This window comes from Sprattus sprattus (assembly GCF_963457725.1).
Source record: "Sprattus sprattus genome assembly, chromosome: 4".
Taxonomy (NCBI): domain Eukaryota; kingdom Metazoa; phylum Chordata; class Actinopteri; order Clupeiformes; family Clupeidae; genus Sprattus; species Sprattus sprattus.
Window position 1 is genome coordinate 4,767,210 of NC_137923.1, and position 17,105 is coordinate 4,784,314.

The 17,105-nt window shown below is 41.8% G+C and overlaps 1 protein-coding gene across 1 annotated transcript; it reads left to right on the plus strand.

Annotated features, from left to right (window-relative positions):
* Window positions 1–238: 238 nt before the first annotated feature.
* Window positions 239–7,789, plus strand: LOC308364755 (desmoglein-2-like protein; the record flags this gene model as incomplete). The annotated part of the gene is made up of 14 exons (XM_080837986.1): window positions 239–344; window positions 1,152–1,277; window positions 1,844–1,999; window positions 2,092–2,233; window positions 2,362–2,519; window positions 2,732–2,866; window positions 3,129–3,314; window positions 3,851–4,122; window positions 4,356–4,498; window positions 4,671–4,889; window positions 5,085–5,312; window positions 5,503–5,630; window positions 5,764–6,036; window positions 6,635–7,789. Exons 1-14 carry the CDS (start codon window positions 294–296, stop codon window positions 7,787–7,789), a joined length of 3,372 nt encoding a protein of 1,123 aa, XP_080694112.1. The 5' UTR covers window positions 239–293.
* Between the last annotated feature and the right edge of the window lie 9,316 nt (window positions 7,790–17,105).

Consider the following 17,105-nt stretch of genomic DNA (forward strand, 5'->3'; position numbering starts at 1 on the left):
TCCGCATTCCTCACATAGCCTCCTAGTGACCCTCCCAGTCCTCTTTTAGCCTAGTGGAGTTGAGACGATACCAGTATTCTGCGTTATCTGTGTTCTTTACAGGTTATTTACCAATCGGATTTGGGTGTAGACTATGGTGTAGGCTTGAGTAAGCGCCTCCCAGTACTGCCCCTGCCTGTGTTGAATAATAAGGTATTCCACCTACGACTTTGTCTGAGATCAGTGACATTTGGGGTATTTAATCGACTGGAAGTACATAACGCGCATTGAAAGGATACTTTTCGACGACTCAAATGGCTCACGCAGCATTAGCTATCAAAATAATTGTGCCGATTCTAATACTGGTAAGTAAAGAACAATTGGTTACTATAATAATGTGTCTATACATTCAGGAACAGCAAATAACGGACTGTTGTGAGTGTAATCTTACACGTAGGCTTGAAATCCCAAAGAGCTGAACAGAGGGAAATGTCGACACCTTCTTTCAAGTGACTTTTATCTCTCCTTACGCTAAAATGTGTAACTTGTCTTTTTGAAACACGTACAGTTTTGTTGTGAGACAACAATTTTGACTTGGTCTGGACTGAACGAAAGTTTCTCTGAGCGAGGGTATCGAGGCTATTTCACGAACTTTGTCTGTAACTTAGAGTGGGAGGTTCAAATGTGAAATATTTATTTTTAAATTACATTGAAGAAATTTGAAATGTAACTATCAGCGAAATTGTTTACGAGATCCCTACATCACAAGGTTAAAAAGTAACGTCAGACATATGTTTTTACTCTGTATTGTTTTTTATATAGCCATGGATGGAATGGTGCTCTACTAATAAAGATAATTATAATTATATTATGACTTAGTCAGTGTTCAACTGTGTACCTACAATAGAATGCCATTATGTACTCTAATTAATGAAGTTGAGCAAAAATGGTAGGTAATATACCATCATGGTTACTGTTGTGTTGTGTTAATTGCTAATAAATATAGATCTGTTATGTAGGACAAGGTGTTAATATCCCTGTTTGCATACTCGAGACTCTATGGGTTGGTCGAATGATTGATGGCACCCTATGGGTTATCAAGTGGGCGCCCTCCTTCTTCAATGCATATATACTGTATTCATTTTGATTTTGATTGTGTGTCTCATTTATAGATTATACAAGTCCAGGGGTATGGCAGAGGACTACAGAAACTTCACAGGCAGAAGAGAGAATGGATCATTCCTCCCAGGAAACTAATGGAAAATAAAGACTATACTAGGGAGGCTTACATAGCAAAAGTATGAATATTTTCATTATCAGACTTCATTCTTGGATGTAATTGATATAACCAAGGCTACTGACAAGTAACCACATGGATAACAAGGAATTGGGACTGCTCCCCTTTATTTCTCCATGTTTATTTTAAGTCTATTCAAATGTAAATTAGTTGCACTGACGCTCCTAATTTAATATGTAGCATATACTCATCAGACTCTCTTTTGTGGCCGCATTTCATTTTCCATTGACCGCTAAATCCATGTCAGTTTGCTAAACACGATGCATTCGCAGCCATAAAAGTCTATGTATATATTAAATAAGCTGTCACTGATTGTAACTGACATACAATGGTTTAAAATGTACATAAATGTGGTGTATCATGTCTTTCCTGTTTACATTCAGTGAAGACATGATACACCACATTATGCTCATGCTTTATTGTAGATCAGATCTGATACTACAGTGGATCACCAACGTTCCTCTCCCTGTCCTTTGTTATGTTTGGAAGCACTAGATTGCATTGTCACTGTCTACATAAGTAATTAGACAAGAAGGCGTCACCTGATCTTCATGTCTTTTCCAACAGATACGCAGTGATGAAGAGACCAATGTAGGCATACAGTACTCTCTCGTGGGCAAAGGAGCATCTGAAGCGCCGTTCAACCTTTTCACAGTGAATGAACAGACTGGCTATGTCAGGATCCATGGCATTCTTGACAGGGAGGAGACACCTGCTTACTACGTGAGTCTATTTTACCCGCTGGCTGAGAAATGGACTTTTGCCACGAGGCTGAGGTTGTTAGTCAAGCTGATGGATTTTGTGTTTCTTCTCAGTTGAAGGGAGTGGCAAAGTTCCCTAATGGGAACCGTGCAGAGAAAGACATTGACTTGGTGATAATGGTTGAAGACCAAAATGATTGTCCACCTGTGTTCTCTTTCGAAATGACTGGGGAAGTCAGTGAAGCAAGTGCAAAAGGTATGCTTTTTACCTTTCAGATATCAGAAATGGTATCACAGTTTAATTACAATATCACTTTGCATCATAATTAATATGATTTATTAAAGTGACTGGCCACAGTGATTGATTACTTTGTTGTGTTTCAGGTACCTATGTGATGAAAGTCAATGCCACAGATGCAGACAAGGCCGGGACGTCTTACTCACAGATAGCCTACAGCATTGTTGCAGGGAGCAGTAGCATGTTCTACATCAACCGGGAAACAGGAGAGATCCATGTCAATCAGCAATCTCTAGACAGAGAGGTGAGTGTCTGACTATAGGGTGATGGTTGAGCAATTTTTTAACCACACTGAAAAGTAAAGAATATGTTATGATGGTAAATGAGAATATGGACTTGCGCAATCCAAGGATCCCACCTTCATTTCATAACCTGCATAGCACAAATTGTATTAGTATGACTGGCATGTTGTATGTCTTTCTGATATGTGTTTTCTCTGGTTTCTAATGTTTGCAGACCCTTGACACCTACACTCTAACAATCAAAGGAACTGATATGGATGGAAGTCCTGGAGGGCTCTCGGGAACTGGAAAATATGTTGTCAAGATTCTGGATGTAAATGACAACATTCCGACCCTGGAAAAAACCATTGTGAGAAATGAACCCTTTTCGCATTTCAGTGACTTAACAGTAGCTTTTAGATATTTCCCTTCATCATTATGAGTTGGTTGAGTTTAGTTGAAGAAAAAATAACCTGTCCGTGACATAAACGGAAATGTTTTTGACATTACGTGAAAGAAACTATTTGTTTAGGAAAAAATGCTCAGAGGTGTTTTGCGCTTTCTATATTTCCAGATGAAGTAGCTCTCTAAATGCAAGTGAATTGCTGAGATCTGTATTATTTAATTCACAGTATGAGGCCAAAGTAATGGAGAACACATTCAACGTGGAGGTGTTGAGGATCAAGGCACTGGACTCTGATTTAATCCACTCTGAAAACTGGCTGGCTGTCTTCACCATTGTGTCTGGAAATGAAGCAGGATACTTTAGCATCACCACAGACAGCAAGACAAACGAGGGCATTCTGGTGCTGAACAAGGTGTGTTATTAAGACATACTACAGTACACACTGGCATTTACCCCTAACCACACAGGCTGCAGGACGATAAGCTTTTTTGTTTAGGAATGTTTCCAACTGAGTGAAATTGGCAGCCATGATAAGAGCTGGTTGAATTCTTTAAATGCTACGGAAATATCCTCCAATGCTTCCTTTCTAATCCCCCCTGACATAAGGGACACTGGACCATCATTTATGAATATGATAAGGCTGTTCCTTAATCCCTCTTTTGATTCCCCCTCTACTGCTCCCTTCTCTTCCCAGCAAATCATCTGTGTTTCTGTGTTTGACTGACATTGTAGAAGCTCAGTTCCTTTTCTCGCCTTCCTCTTGGTTTTTGATTGGTCAAAGATGAAAGGTCAAAGGGTTGAAAGTGAAATGCTCACCATGTATCTGAGAGGGATAGAGAGGAATGTTTCAGTAATCCACGTCAGGCAAATATTTGGAGCACATTTCAGGGGAAAAAAACACATGAGTTATTGTATATACTAATCTAAGCATTTCTGATGTCTTGGAAGGCCTTCGACTACGAGGTACTGCAAGAGCTCAACCTGCGGGTGGCTGTTTCCAACAAAGCAGAGTACCACTCCTCCATCATCACCTCCAGCACCAAGACCAAGACTTATCCCATCAGGATTCATGTCCAAAATGAACCAGAGGGCCCTCGCTTCCAGCCTCTAGTCAAAGTGGTGCGTGTCTCAGAGGATCACACCACCATTAACCTAAAACAGGTCATTACTACCTACACGGCCATTGATAGTGACACGCTGAAGATTGCCACCAATGTCATGTGAGAGCCCATTTTATTTTGGCTGTTTTTTGCATTTTATTCCAATGCTTCCATACATTGGCATTACTCTACACTTGACATACCATATGCATTCAATGTTATTTCATTGTCTTTGTCAATCATTCGTTTTTCGTAACGTATGCTGTTCAATCTTAAATCAATACTTTTGTCCTTGGCATTTTATCTTCATATTTGCTGTTGTGTTCATGTCTTTCCTTTTACCTCTTTTTCAGATATGCCAAAGGAGAAGATAAGCACAACTGGATAACGATAGATCAGAACACTGCTGAAATCAGACTGAATAAACTCCCAGACAGAGAATCCCTCCACTTGGTTAATGGGACCTACTATGCCAAAATAATTAGTATCACAACAGGTTTGTCCCTTTGGTCCCTTTTGCCATGTGTTGAAATTACATTGATATGTGTTAGAGCTGGATTACTGGTAGAAAGAGCATGTTGCAATGTATATGAGGATCATTCATTTAACAGTTTATGTTGATGGAAGATGTAAGGTATTTATTAACAATCCTCAATATTTACTCTTAGATTTTCCAAGAAAAACAGCCACAGGAACCATCGCTATTCAAGTTGAGGACTTCAATGACAATTGCCCGACCCTCACCAGCACGAACCAGACTGTGTGCTTTCAGGATAATGTGGTGTACGTCACAGCTGTGGATGGGGATGCCTATCCAAATGGGGCACCTTTTGAATTTAAAGTTGTGTCCAGCAAAAAAGAAGAGTGGTCTGTAGAGCGCCTGAATGGTGAGTATTTGCAGAGAGTCACAGACAGATAATTTATTATCCTGGGAATGAACTCTCAAACATGTTTGGGGAAAAAACAAACACTCCTCTGCCTTATTTGAAAGGCCTTTTAAATTGACATATTTCTGACAATGACACTGAAATTACTTCCATGTATTGCTGTGTGTGATTTTAACTCCTTTTTTTAACTTTCAGACAGCACAGTCATCTTACGACCCATAGAGAGTCTGTGGCCAGGCTGGCACAAGGTATCTATGGTGATCCAGGACCAGCAGGGAAAAGCATGTGATAACCAGGTGTTACATTTGGAGGTGTGCAGTTGTACAACGGACAAGATATGTAAACGGTCGGATAAGGGACCTAGTGCCACCCTGGGACCAGCAGCCATCCTCCTGCTGCTCCTGGGACTCCTACTGCTTTTCTGTGAGTAAACACATAGGATCACAAATGCACAGTGAAAGTGAAAGTGTTTAATGGCATTAGTTGCTTTGTTAATACAAAAATAAAAACTGGTTTGACTAGCTCTACAGAATGCAAGGATTGTTATGTCTATGCAAGGAATACTAGTTTTTGATGATCCGATTAATCCTGTACATTTCACATGTGCTTGCAGTGCTGCCTCTACTGCTGCTGTTCTGCCTGTGTGGTGGTGCTGGAGACTTGGCTGATTTTAAGGCCATGCCCTGGGAGGCCAAACAGCACTTGGTGGATTATAACTGTGAGGGCCAAGGGGAAGATAAGGTATCAGTTGTGCGCAGTCTCACAGCCAGGCTACTGCTTTACTGTGTTTTTAATCATAGTATACTGCAGCCAGGCAGGATTAAATAAAACAAAGGAATTGAATCTCCTCAACTGAATCATTTTTACTTCACAGGACGTGCCCATGGTGTTCTTTCCAACAGAAGTGGACGGTGGCTTAGTAACGAAAGGGAAGGTGGACCTCACAGGCGCTGCAGGTTCACATTTGTCTCAAAGTAACATTAATAATGGACACTACCACTGGTCTAACCAATTTAACACGGATCATGGAACATGGTATGGGCAACATGGCCAAGGATTTGGGGATCATCAAGGATCATCAGTCCAGAAGAATGCATTTGAAGGCATTGCTCTGTCTGAGGAGTTCCTTAGAAACTATTATTCAAATGTGAGTGTTTGTTTATTTATTTGTTGTTATTGTATCACTTTCATAACTGAACGTTAGCAACTTACATGGTTCCAACCATGCAGTTGCGATACAAGTGTATCCCAAAACCATAGTTCGACCTACTGAGCTAACTGTGTTGGTAACTTACATAGTCTGAACCATCATTAAGCGCCACAGGTGTTCACAAAAACATAGTTTAACTGAAAGTTTGCAAACACTGTCGTTAGGTTGTGTAGTACAAACAACAGCTCTCAACCTAAGGAAGGAATACGGTGTATGCTTTAAATAGAACTAGTAACAGAGGCTTAGATTGAAAAATGTATTCAGCCTAGATGTGAATTCATTGCCCCCAGCAAAAGCTGTGTTTATTTGGAAAAAAACAAGTCATTTACCAAGTAAGTTGAACTACTAACTAACCAGGTTCAAACTTACATAGTACTATGTTGGTTTCTGAAAACTGTACTTTAGGTGTTAGTTAGTTTAACGACATCATACCATGTTAGTTTAATGCTAACTTCCGTCATTGTACAGGAAACACACCCCTATAGTTTTTTCCCAATGGCATGTCAGTAACTCTCAATTTTCTCCTTGACTTTAGAAAGCCAGCTGGGCGGAGGGGCTTCCATCTCCAAAAGAAAGCCTGCTCATCTTTGAGTATGAGGGCCAGGAGTCTCCGGTGGGCTCTGTGGGCTGCTGCAGTCTCCTTGAGGAAGACCGCGACCTGGAGTTCCTCAATGATCTAGGGCCTAAATTTAAGACTCTGGCCAGCATCTGTGGTGGTGCAGCCTTTGAATTTGAATCTAGTAAGGTGATGGTCACAGCTCCTCAGCCTTCTGCGTCACATGTGACAAACATTTGTTCCAGTGGGGAGATCTCACAGAGCATCAGTGCTGCCAAAGCCGATGCCAAAAGCTTGGCCACTTCCTCCACCATGGTCCAGGAAAGCGTTTCCTCTACAACCTGCCATGCAGCCACCAACATGCATCTTCAAGAGAATATAGTGGTCCCAACCCAGACACTATTTATCCAGCAGCAGCCATCTCTCTACTATGCTGCTGCCCCACCTCTGTATGTAGTGGACCCACATCCCCATCCCACCCTGCTTGTAGGTCCTACAGTCAATATGGCTGAAAACCTGGTCATGGTACAGAGACAGGCCACTACGGGTGGCTCTATCCAGCTACAGGGGATAAGGCAGGGTGTGGTTGGGCTGGAGAACCTCCAGGGAGGCCAGAGCTTGGTTCTGGTGGAAGGGAGGGCATCTGCTGCTGGTGACACTCAGGTCATGGTAGAGAGACAGGCCACTACGGGTGGCTCTATCCAGCTACAGGGGATAAGGCAGGGTGTGGTTGGGCTGGAGAACCTCCAGGGAGCCCACAGCTTGGTTCTGGTGGAAGGGAGGGCCTCTGCTGCTTGTGACCCTCACCAGATTATTGGCACGTTAGGTAAAAGTCAAGTGGTTGAAATGCAACAAGGAATGGGCAGCAGCTCTGTGAACCAAATGGGCTATGGTGTGACCTCTGGTAATATCTCACTGTCAGAGACAGCAGTAACCGCTGGAAGTGGAAGGCTACAGCATGAAGGCAGTGGTGGTTTCATTCAGGTTGTCCCATCCCAAAGCCATATGAGTCAGAGTGTAGAAGTGAGAGGCCAAAGTGCATCTTTGAGTGTTCCTCTTGAATCAAACAAAGTGTTTGTTCAGGAGAGGGTGTCGTTCACTGAGAGGAATATGCAATCCAGTAGTATAGCATAAAATGCTAACACTTAAACAGACTTTTTTTCGTTTAACGCATTAGGTAGCCTACTGTGGCTAAGAACTGAACCAAAAGATACATTTCTGGTGGTAACACTTGCTTTTATTGTTGACGTTGCCTGTACTCCTGGCTGGAGGGCATAGCGAGATACAGTTAATGTTTGTTTTATAGATGTGTTCTCCACTTTTGTTGACGACATTTTGAAAAACATTCCCGGGCAACTAGGGAGACGAGTGCCTACTACTACAACCTACTTCTGATGAAAAGTGAAAGTCAAAGTATTTACAAAACACTGGTACAAAACCATGAATGTAAAATGAAGATATAGTGTTACTAGGATTTAGTGTTTATTTCATCAGCGGAAAAAGGTCGCCAACAAAAAGAAGTCTTTAGTGTTATTTTGGCTTTGGTAGAGGATTTGTATATATTTTAAGGTAATGACACATTTTAAATGATCTATCATTATTTAATATAAAACTTTATTAAACTGTACCCAGCACTGTATTTTGTTTCTTTGCACGCCCCCTACTGTATATTGGAGATCATGAATTAAGTGTCATTTATTATAATAATGTAATGTTTTTATATTTTGAGGGGAATGCTTGTTTTTTTCAAACAAGTATTTTTTTTTTTTTTTTTAACGTGGATAAACGGTACATAAACGGGGAATGGGAATGTGTTTGGCTTAGGTTTTCTCTGCCTATTATTCACTGCTTATTATTACTTCTAGATGGTGTTACTGTTCTTCATACAGTCTCCCACATCTTATTAGTGATATGCATTTATGTATAATTGTGTAATGTTACAAGCAAAGGAAAAAAATCACTTGAACCACAGAATGATTTTTTAAATGTTTTTTTCCCCCTTGTGTTTGGCCTTGCTTTTTGACACAGTTGGCTAGGGTACAGAAATGCAATGGCTATTTAATTATGTTTCATTGACACATTATCAGATTTTTTTTTAAACACAGCTTTATACAGCAGATGTATTGTATGCCTAAATGCACTGAAATAAATGGATTTCAAAATCAAACATTCTTGTTTTATGTTCTTTTTTACATTGTTTGGGAAGTGAATCTTCACAATTTGCACTTACCTTAAATACAACACTGCTGCACATAAGTTGTCTGAAAGGATGCATCATACAAAAAAAATCAATGTACATGTAGGGAAAACTCCTTTGGTGTTGAAGGACCCATTTGAAAGGAAAATAAGTTTGTTATAGCTCATAAAACAATCCCCCAACATTGAGCAAGAAAGATACATGACAAAAACTCTGGTTAGTTTACCACAGTGCACTCAATTTATATAAAGAGAATACTTGTCAATCAGTGTTGATGACCTATTAATGAAAACAATCTACTTGATAGGTATTATTTTATAATTACAAAACAAGATGAGTAATGTCTTTAATTACAATCAAGGGGTGAGAGTGGGGAGTACAGTTATTGTATATATCCCTAATCCAGGAGAATGTCCTGATTGCCATGTATGTCACATTGGAAATGGGAGTGGGTGAATGTTTCTGCGTGATTCTCTGTCTGTGCTTTAATGAAATATAATATTATAAAGGACCCTACTGTATCTTGTTAAACCTCCCTTATTAACTGGTTTCTTTTAGGAATAGAGTCATTCAGAATATTGCCACAGCCATTTTCTAGATTCAGGTGTATGCCACGGACACAACCTGTTACTAGTTCTGGAGAAAATAGCTCAAAGGCTGCAGTGCTGCCACGGATTGCTGTAGTTCCACGCATGTAAGGCCTAGCTGGTTTAGGGACTGAGTGCTCAGTATAACCATTTGGTCCAGTGCTGACGCTGGAAGGCAATCCACCACGGTATAATACAATGTATTGAACAGCAGTTCTGCTACAGGGTGTCTAACCCAGGTGATAAGCCACCATGCGTTCTGGTAAGACTGTAAGTAATAGTCATTTCAGCAGGGGCAACAGTGGAGCAGAGCAGGTTATTTGTGAGTACAAGTCACTAATTCAGTTACACATTCATGGGATCACACAAGGAGGATTCATACATGGAGGACTCTAAGTTATTTATAAATAGGCTTTAATTGCAGCCTATAGGGATCAGAATTCCCATGTTTCTGCAGGACTGGGATAACTTTAGCATTCAAACTGAGAGTCTCACCTCTACCATTGTATAAGGGGGGCGCCGCGCCACCCCTGGAAGCCCCCCCCCCCCAGGGGAAACACGCCTGATACCATTCAAGTGAAACCAGATATGAACAAGAAAACATCTTGCAATGCCATACAACACTTAGTACCTTTCATTTTATTTCATGCCCTTAGTGTAACCCTTGTGTGGAGAAGCACAGGTAGATGAACAGAGACAGAGGGGAGAGATAGAGAGAGCATCAGGAGGTGTGAGAAAAGTCAATTTAGTGGAACAATGCAATCCTAGAATGTTCTTAAAAGACATTTTCTGTAAACAACTGATTACTGCAGTGTAATTGGAACTAGTTTTAAGATCCCAATGTCATCGGCCCGCAACTACAGGGTGGGTCACCTCAAGCCGTGCACACTGCGTTTTAATTAAAATAATCATACAGACACCACAACGTGAAAAACAAACGGACTCAATTGGAACATTTTCAGCTTGCAGGTTTCTTGACTTACTTACTTACTTAGGCCTTTAAGTTCCCAGAGGAACAAAGGCCATCGACGAAGCCCCTCCATCCTCTCCTGTCTTGGGCCCTCCACTCCAGTTGTTGCCAGGACAGCTCTTCTTTCTTCATTTCTTCTCCAGGTGGTTCTCTGCCTGCCTCTCTTCCTCCTGCACTGTGGGTTCCAGGTTAGGGCTTGCTTCATGATTGACATCTGTCTTCTGAGTGTATGACCTATCCACTTCCATTTCCTCCTCCGGATTTGGGTTTCTATTGTTTCTTGTTTGGTGAGTTCCCACAGGTTGGCGTTTGAGATGGTGTTGGACCAGTAGATTCCCAGGAGGCGTCTGGGGCTCCGGTTGGTAAAAGTCTGCAGCTTATTGAGTATGGTAGTGGTGATCTTCCAGGTTTCTAAGCCATATAGTAGGGTGGGCTTGACGTTTGAGTTGAACATTAGTAGTTTGGTCTTGAGTTTTTCATCTTCCAGATATTGTTGAGCATGTTGTATGTTGTCCTTGCCTTTCCAATTCTGGCTTGGACGTCCTCCTCCGTACCACCATCCATAGAAATGATAGTCCCAAGGTATGTGAAGCTGGCTACTTTCTTCTACAGGTTTCTTGAGAATCGCCTCGAAACATTTTCACTCAACACACCTTAGGAGTGTTTTTTCCAAACAAGTTGCTGCACCCTGGAGATCACAACGATCCCACCAACCCTCTTCATACCTACTGATAATAATTTGGATATAAATTAAATTCAAATGACTTTGTGGTTTTTCACATGTGGCCTCAGGAAGCTGTGTCAGCGCATCAGCTTGATGAACAACCCTTGCCCCACCTTTGATGGTACATTCCTGACTGGCACCCGTGTGCGGGTTCCTTTGTATTTACCTGCCATTGGCAAAGGTCTGACAGATATCATCATCGTCATGATTTGATTGCAACACCAAAGGCATTTCATCACTCTTCTTTTTTTATTTTGATACACCTCCTTTTATTTGAGTGCAGTCTAAGCCTCTGAATTGGCCAGTGCTATCTGAAGGCCTACATTTAATAACCTGTTTACCTGTGAGAAATTTCAAAAACAACAGCATACAATCAAATGTAGATAATAAAATACTCACTTAGAGTAATATAAAGTAATGGATTGCTGGTGGTTTCTATTAGTTTATCCATATAAAACAAGACCAGGAACCATTGCTATTCAGGTTGAGGACTTAAATTATCATCACAGTACTGGAGCACTGTATAGGTGAAGTGGATACCAATAAGCCTGGATTATCCTCCGTGCTGCCCTCTGCCAGTGAAACTAGCAAACTGCACTTCCCTGTCTAAATTCCTGGGAGTAAAAATGTCAAGCAGCGATAGCCCATTTGTAAGTAAATGCAATAAAACATACAAGACACTGCATAGGAATCAAAGAATATGCTCTGAATCTGCATGTTAAAGAGAGAATTAAAAGCTTAGAAATTGCAAAATGTCATTAATGAATTAGAGAAATATGCAGTAAACACTGACACATCAAAGGTATATCATAATCACACCTCTCTGTGTGTTTTTTTTTTTATATCATTGGTCTTTGTACATAATTAATCACATAGATTAAAGACAGAAAAAGCAGGTCTAGTGAATAATTCATTCAGTTAGTTCATTGAGTATTGTGCAATTTGTTCATGCAGCAACTTGAAGTTAAGATTAATGATGTGCATTTGACATGTGCTTGCAATTTGACAGTGTTGCCTCAGTTCTGCCAGTGAGGTGGTGCTGGAGTGCTGCCTGAGGATATGACGCCTTTTCCCTGTAAGTCAAACAAGAGCTAAATAGATTATGAAACAGAAGGTTGAGGGGAGAACAAGGTATCTTTCATGTTGTGTTGACTTAACAGGAAGTGCCCTGTTTGGTAATACTGTTCTTAATTTTAGTTATACACAAAGAAGTTAAATTACTTGTGCTATTGTTTTGGGACTTCCCACGGCGGCCAATCCTCAGACACTCACATGCAAGGATTAATAGCCAGCAACCTAATCAATATAACAACTGCCTAACCGTTGATCATGTGCAGGAGGATACAGTTGTTTCCTGGTGATCCGTAAATAGGCCCCTCTCACATAAAAGATTACCTGCTGTTCCTCTGCCAGAGTTTACCTCAGCTTGTTGATTCACAAATGATTTTAAATCTGATTATGTCTCCATGTGTAGCGACCTTGGGTCAGACTAGCTGACAAAATATGTTTTAATGAGTCAACACCCAAAAACACAACTTGCAGCTACTGTTTTCACCCACCTACTGACTGAGGTTCTGCAGAGTTGGGAGGACATCATAGCGGGTTCCGTCGATTAATTTAATGTGGTTAGCACCCATGGCCCAAAGTTCTCTCCAGCTGATCATCCTCGTATCAACACCATGCCAGCTAATCCATTGCCCTTGCTTTGTTTGAGAAGCTACTGCTACTTGTCTAATTTCCTTTTCTTGCGCACAAACAAAACTAATTACCATCTGCCCAGGGATGGATTACCGAGCAGGCCGACCGGGCCCAGGCCCAGGCCCAGGGGCCCATGAGCTCGGGGGGCCCTTAAGCCAGAGCCTCTCCGTGAAGTCGCTGTTATGTATCTCTCATTTGTGGTTGAAAGAGGTGTATTTTCTTCATTTGCAGTTGGCTTTAATAGAGTCTACCTGCACTATGTTGGAAACTGGGTGTATGTGCGCTGTAAATCCGCTTGAGGTTCAAGTGAATTCAGTTATTGTGCTGATGATAAAAATGTCTTTACATTTAAGTAATGTTTTGCAAGCGCACAATTTTTGCGGGAGCACACCTACCTCCTTTCCAGGAATGTAGTCTTTCTCTAACTTTCCAATTGCCTCCAAGCCCAAACCCTGCTCTTCCACTGTGCATCTGCTCCCTATATGATATCTCTATGCTGTTATGCCCTTGTGTATGTTGAACTGCTTCTTGTGGATTCAACTTCTTTGCTGTTATACCATTGAAGCAGTGTTCTTGGCTTCTGGATCCTTAGACTCTGAGAAATTCATTTCCAGGCTGGTCTGCACATTTGAACTCCTCCACCGAGCTGGTCATTGGTATGTCCAAAATTCCTTTTTCATACAAAGCTACAATACGTAGACAAAGTGACACCCCAAACCATTTCATATCTATCGTATTCATGACTCTCTCAAATGTCTCCACCTCTGAAATAGCAACAGCAGTGGCGGTTTTAGACATATACATGTCTATGGTTTTAGACACGGGCCACCCGGGCGGTGGCCCGGGGCGGCACTTTTTCAGGCCACGTGGGGGGCGGAATGACCAAGTAAATAAATAATAATCTGGGCTGCGAAGCGGTTTTCTATTATCTATCATATCACTGTGTGGGGAATTGGCGAATTGGCGCCCCCTGCGGCTGCAGGCGCTCCTCCTTGCGCCCATGCTTCCTTAAGGCTGATTCATGCTTCCTTACGTAAGCGTAAGCGCAAGCGCAAGAGGCCGCGCAAGCCCCTTGCGCGACCCTTGCGCGACTTCTTACGTCTTGCGTGCGTCGGCCCCTTTTTCTAGACTTGCGTCATTTTTTACGTAAGCCCTTACGCGAGCCTCGCAGCCTGCATTCTATCAACGAATGATACGAGATGAGGTTACTAAAATATTCTGCATGTCTACTCAGTTTTACAGTGCTTCCCAAGTAAAGGTTTGAAAAGAACTTCAAGCTTCAGACTTTCTGTTAGGGAACCTGTTATCTATCTGCAGAGCAAATGTCAGGCTCATACAAAAACATTAACGTGAATTACTTGATGCTAATACCTAGCGCGGTGTCTATAGGATTTTCCATATACGTTAGCATTAAGCTAACGTATTTTCTACCACAGTTAAACATGCAATACTATGTGATTGTTTTTAGAAAACGAATGTTACGTGATGAGATTACTCAAATGTAGTCTGCATGTCTGCTCAGTTTAACAGTGCTACCCAAGCAAAGGTTTGAAAAGAACTTCAAGCTTCAGACTTTCTGTTAGGGAAACAGCTTTCTATCTGCCAGGCAAATGGCAGGCTCATGACAACACGCGCAACCTTTGGGAGCATGAACTGCACCGAGTAAATTTTGCGCAACCGTTAACCCCCAACGCTGTAGCATGCAGCCGCCTTTACGTAAGCGTAAGCGCAAGCGCAAGAGGCCGCGCAAGCCCCTTGCGCGACCCTTGCGCGACTTCTTACGTCTTGCGTGCGTCGGCCCCTTTTTCTAGACTTGCGTCATTTTTTACGTAAGCCCTTACGCGAGCCTCGCAGCCTGCATTCTATCAACGAATGATACGAGATGAGGTTACTAAAATATTCTGCATGTCTACTCAGTTTTACAGTGCTTCCCAAGTAAAGGTTTGAAAAGAACTTCAAGCTTCAGACTTTCTGTTAGGGAACCTGTTATCTATCTGCAGAGCAAATGTCAGGCTCATACAAAAACATTAACGTGAATTACTTGATGCTAATACCTAGCGCGGTGTCTATAGGATTTTCCATATACGTTAGCATTAAGCTAACGTATTTTCTACCACAGTTAAACATGCAATACTATGTGATTGTTTTTAGAAAACGAATGTTACGTGATGAGATTACTCAAATGTAGTATGCATGTCTGCTCAGTTTAACAGTGCTACCCAAGCAAAGGTTTGAAAAGAACTTCAAGCTTCAGACTTTCTGTTAGGGAAACAGCTTTGTATCTGCCAGGCAAATGGCAGGCTCATGACAACACGCGCAACCTTTGGGAGCATGAACTGCACCGAGTAAATTTTGCGCAACCGTTAACCCCCAACGCTGTAGCATGCAGCCGCCTTTAACGTGAATTGGGACAGCCCTACCCCTCCACATGAACGCGCAAAACGGAGGGGAAGGGGAAAGACGAAGGGGTAGGGGGAGAAATGGGATTCAGCCTAAGACCACCTTATTACAATTTCGCATCATTTTAGGAATTTAGTCTCCACGGCTAGGTCAACAAGTCGTGAAACTATGGAGAGGAATGTGTGTATCCCCCCACGTTGGGTGTGTCTCAGCCTTGTGTGTGCAAGAGTTGTGGATGATGTGAAGAGACACCACAGATTCTGCCCCTAGCAGAAAGTAACACTCAATTGGTGGTTTTGTGATGACAGATGGTATCAAATAAGTGAAAGTTTGTTGTTTAGTTCAGTGGTTCTCAACCTTTTTTGCTCCATGACCCAAATTTTTAGATACCAGTGCAGTTGCGACCCACAAATTAATAATCAGCAAGAATCATCAGGCCAATAATTTAACAATTGTATTATTATTTTATTATTATGATTACTACCACTACTTCTAGGCTTAATACTATACCACTGTTTTACCATTGAAAACACATGCAACTGTTTAAAAGTCAGGATCAGTTATGCAATCATGGACTTCTGAACTTCTTTGAACAAAAATGGACTTAAGCCATACATTTTCAACTTCTTAAGAAGAATCCATGGACTTACATGTTCACCTTTTGAGTCAGAGATGGACAAACATGTTCCACTTATCACAGGACTTATGTTGATTTTCTAAATGAGAAATCCTTACTTACATGCTCAACTTCTTAATGAGAAATGGACATGTTCAAATAGTAAATGAGATCCCTGAATGTTTTCCTGTCATCGAGACTGCCCCATATCCGTTGTCACACCAACATACTTTGACCAGGAGAGCTGACTGAGTTAAAGTATGTGTCCATTGCAGAAAAAAATCTATGCTGCCTGCAGTGGTAAATGTTGGAATAATAAGAACTGCTCTTCAAAGTCATCATTCTGCAAATACCGCACGTAAACCAAGAGAATGGCATGGCTAGCCACGTCTGTGGATTCATCGAGTTGTAAAGGCGATAAAGTCAAAAGCGCAGAGACGTTCAGTGATCTGCTGCTCAACATCATTTGACATGTCACATATCCTCACATGAACAGTGTCGTTTGTCATGGGGATTGTCTTTAAGTTCGCTGCTTCTTTTTCACATATGAGTGCAGTGCACAAATCGATGGCAACTTCTGCAACCGTATGACACGTATTATCCCTTTATATGCCCGTAATGTATTAGATTTCCATACAGTGCCCAGGAACAGCAAAATGTGAAAGAGGATTTCCTGCGTAAAACAGGGTTCCCAATGTATTTTCATCCAGATTGCGCACACTCAAACAGCCTAGGAAGACCACTTTAATACAGCACATGCCCGTGCGCGGTTGGTAGTGGAGCACAGTAAAGGCATGCCTAAGGAAAGGTGGCGATGGCCGGCGAGGCTCCGATGCTGGAGCAGCAGGTGCTGCTGCCGCAGATGCACCTTCTGGTGCTGCTCGTGCGACAGTTGCGGCCGCTGGTGCTTCGGAGACGTGCCTTTACATGTCACATACTTTGCTTTTGCCATTACGCCACCAGACAGGCTTTCTAACGATGTTTTGGCCCGCATCTGCTCTTCCATCAGCAGAACATCGATGTCAGCCTCACTTTAATTCTTCTGCTTACATGTTTCTTTCTTGCTTGCCACTGTCACAGAGAGTTTGTGCATTGAGGATGCGCTCTGTTTGTGCATTGATAATATGCTGATTAGATTAAATAGGGGCGTGTTTAGGGCGGAGATTCAGTTGCGCACAATTTCACGACCATTTGTGATTTATAACCGAAGGATTGGCGTACACGTGTTTTTTTGTGTGTACGTTCGTTTCTGTGGATC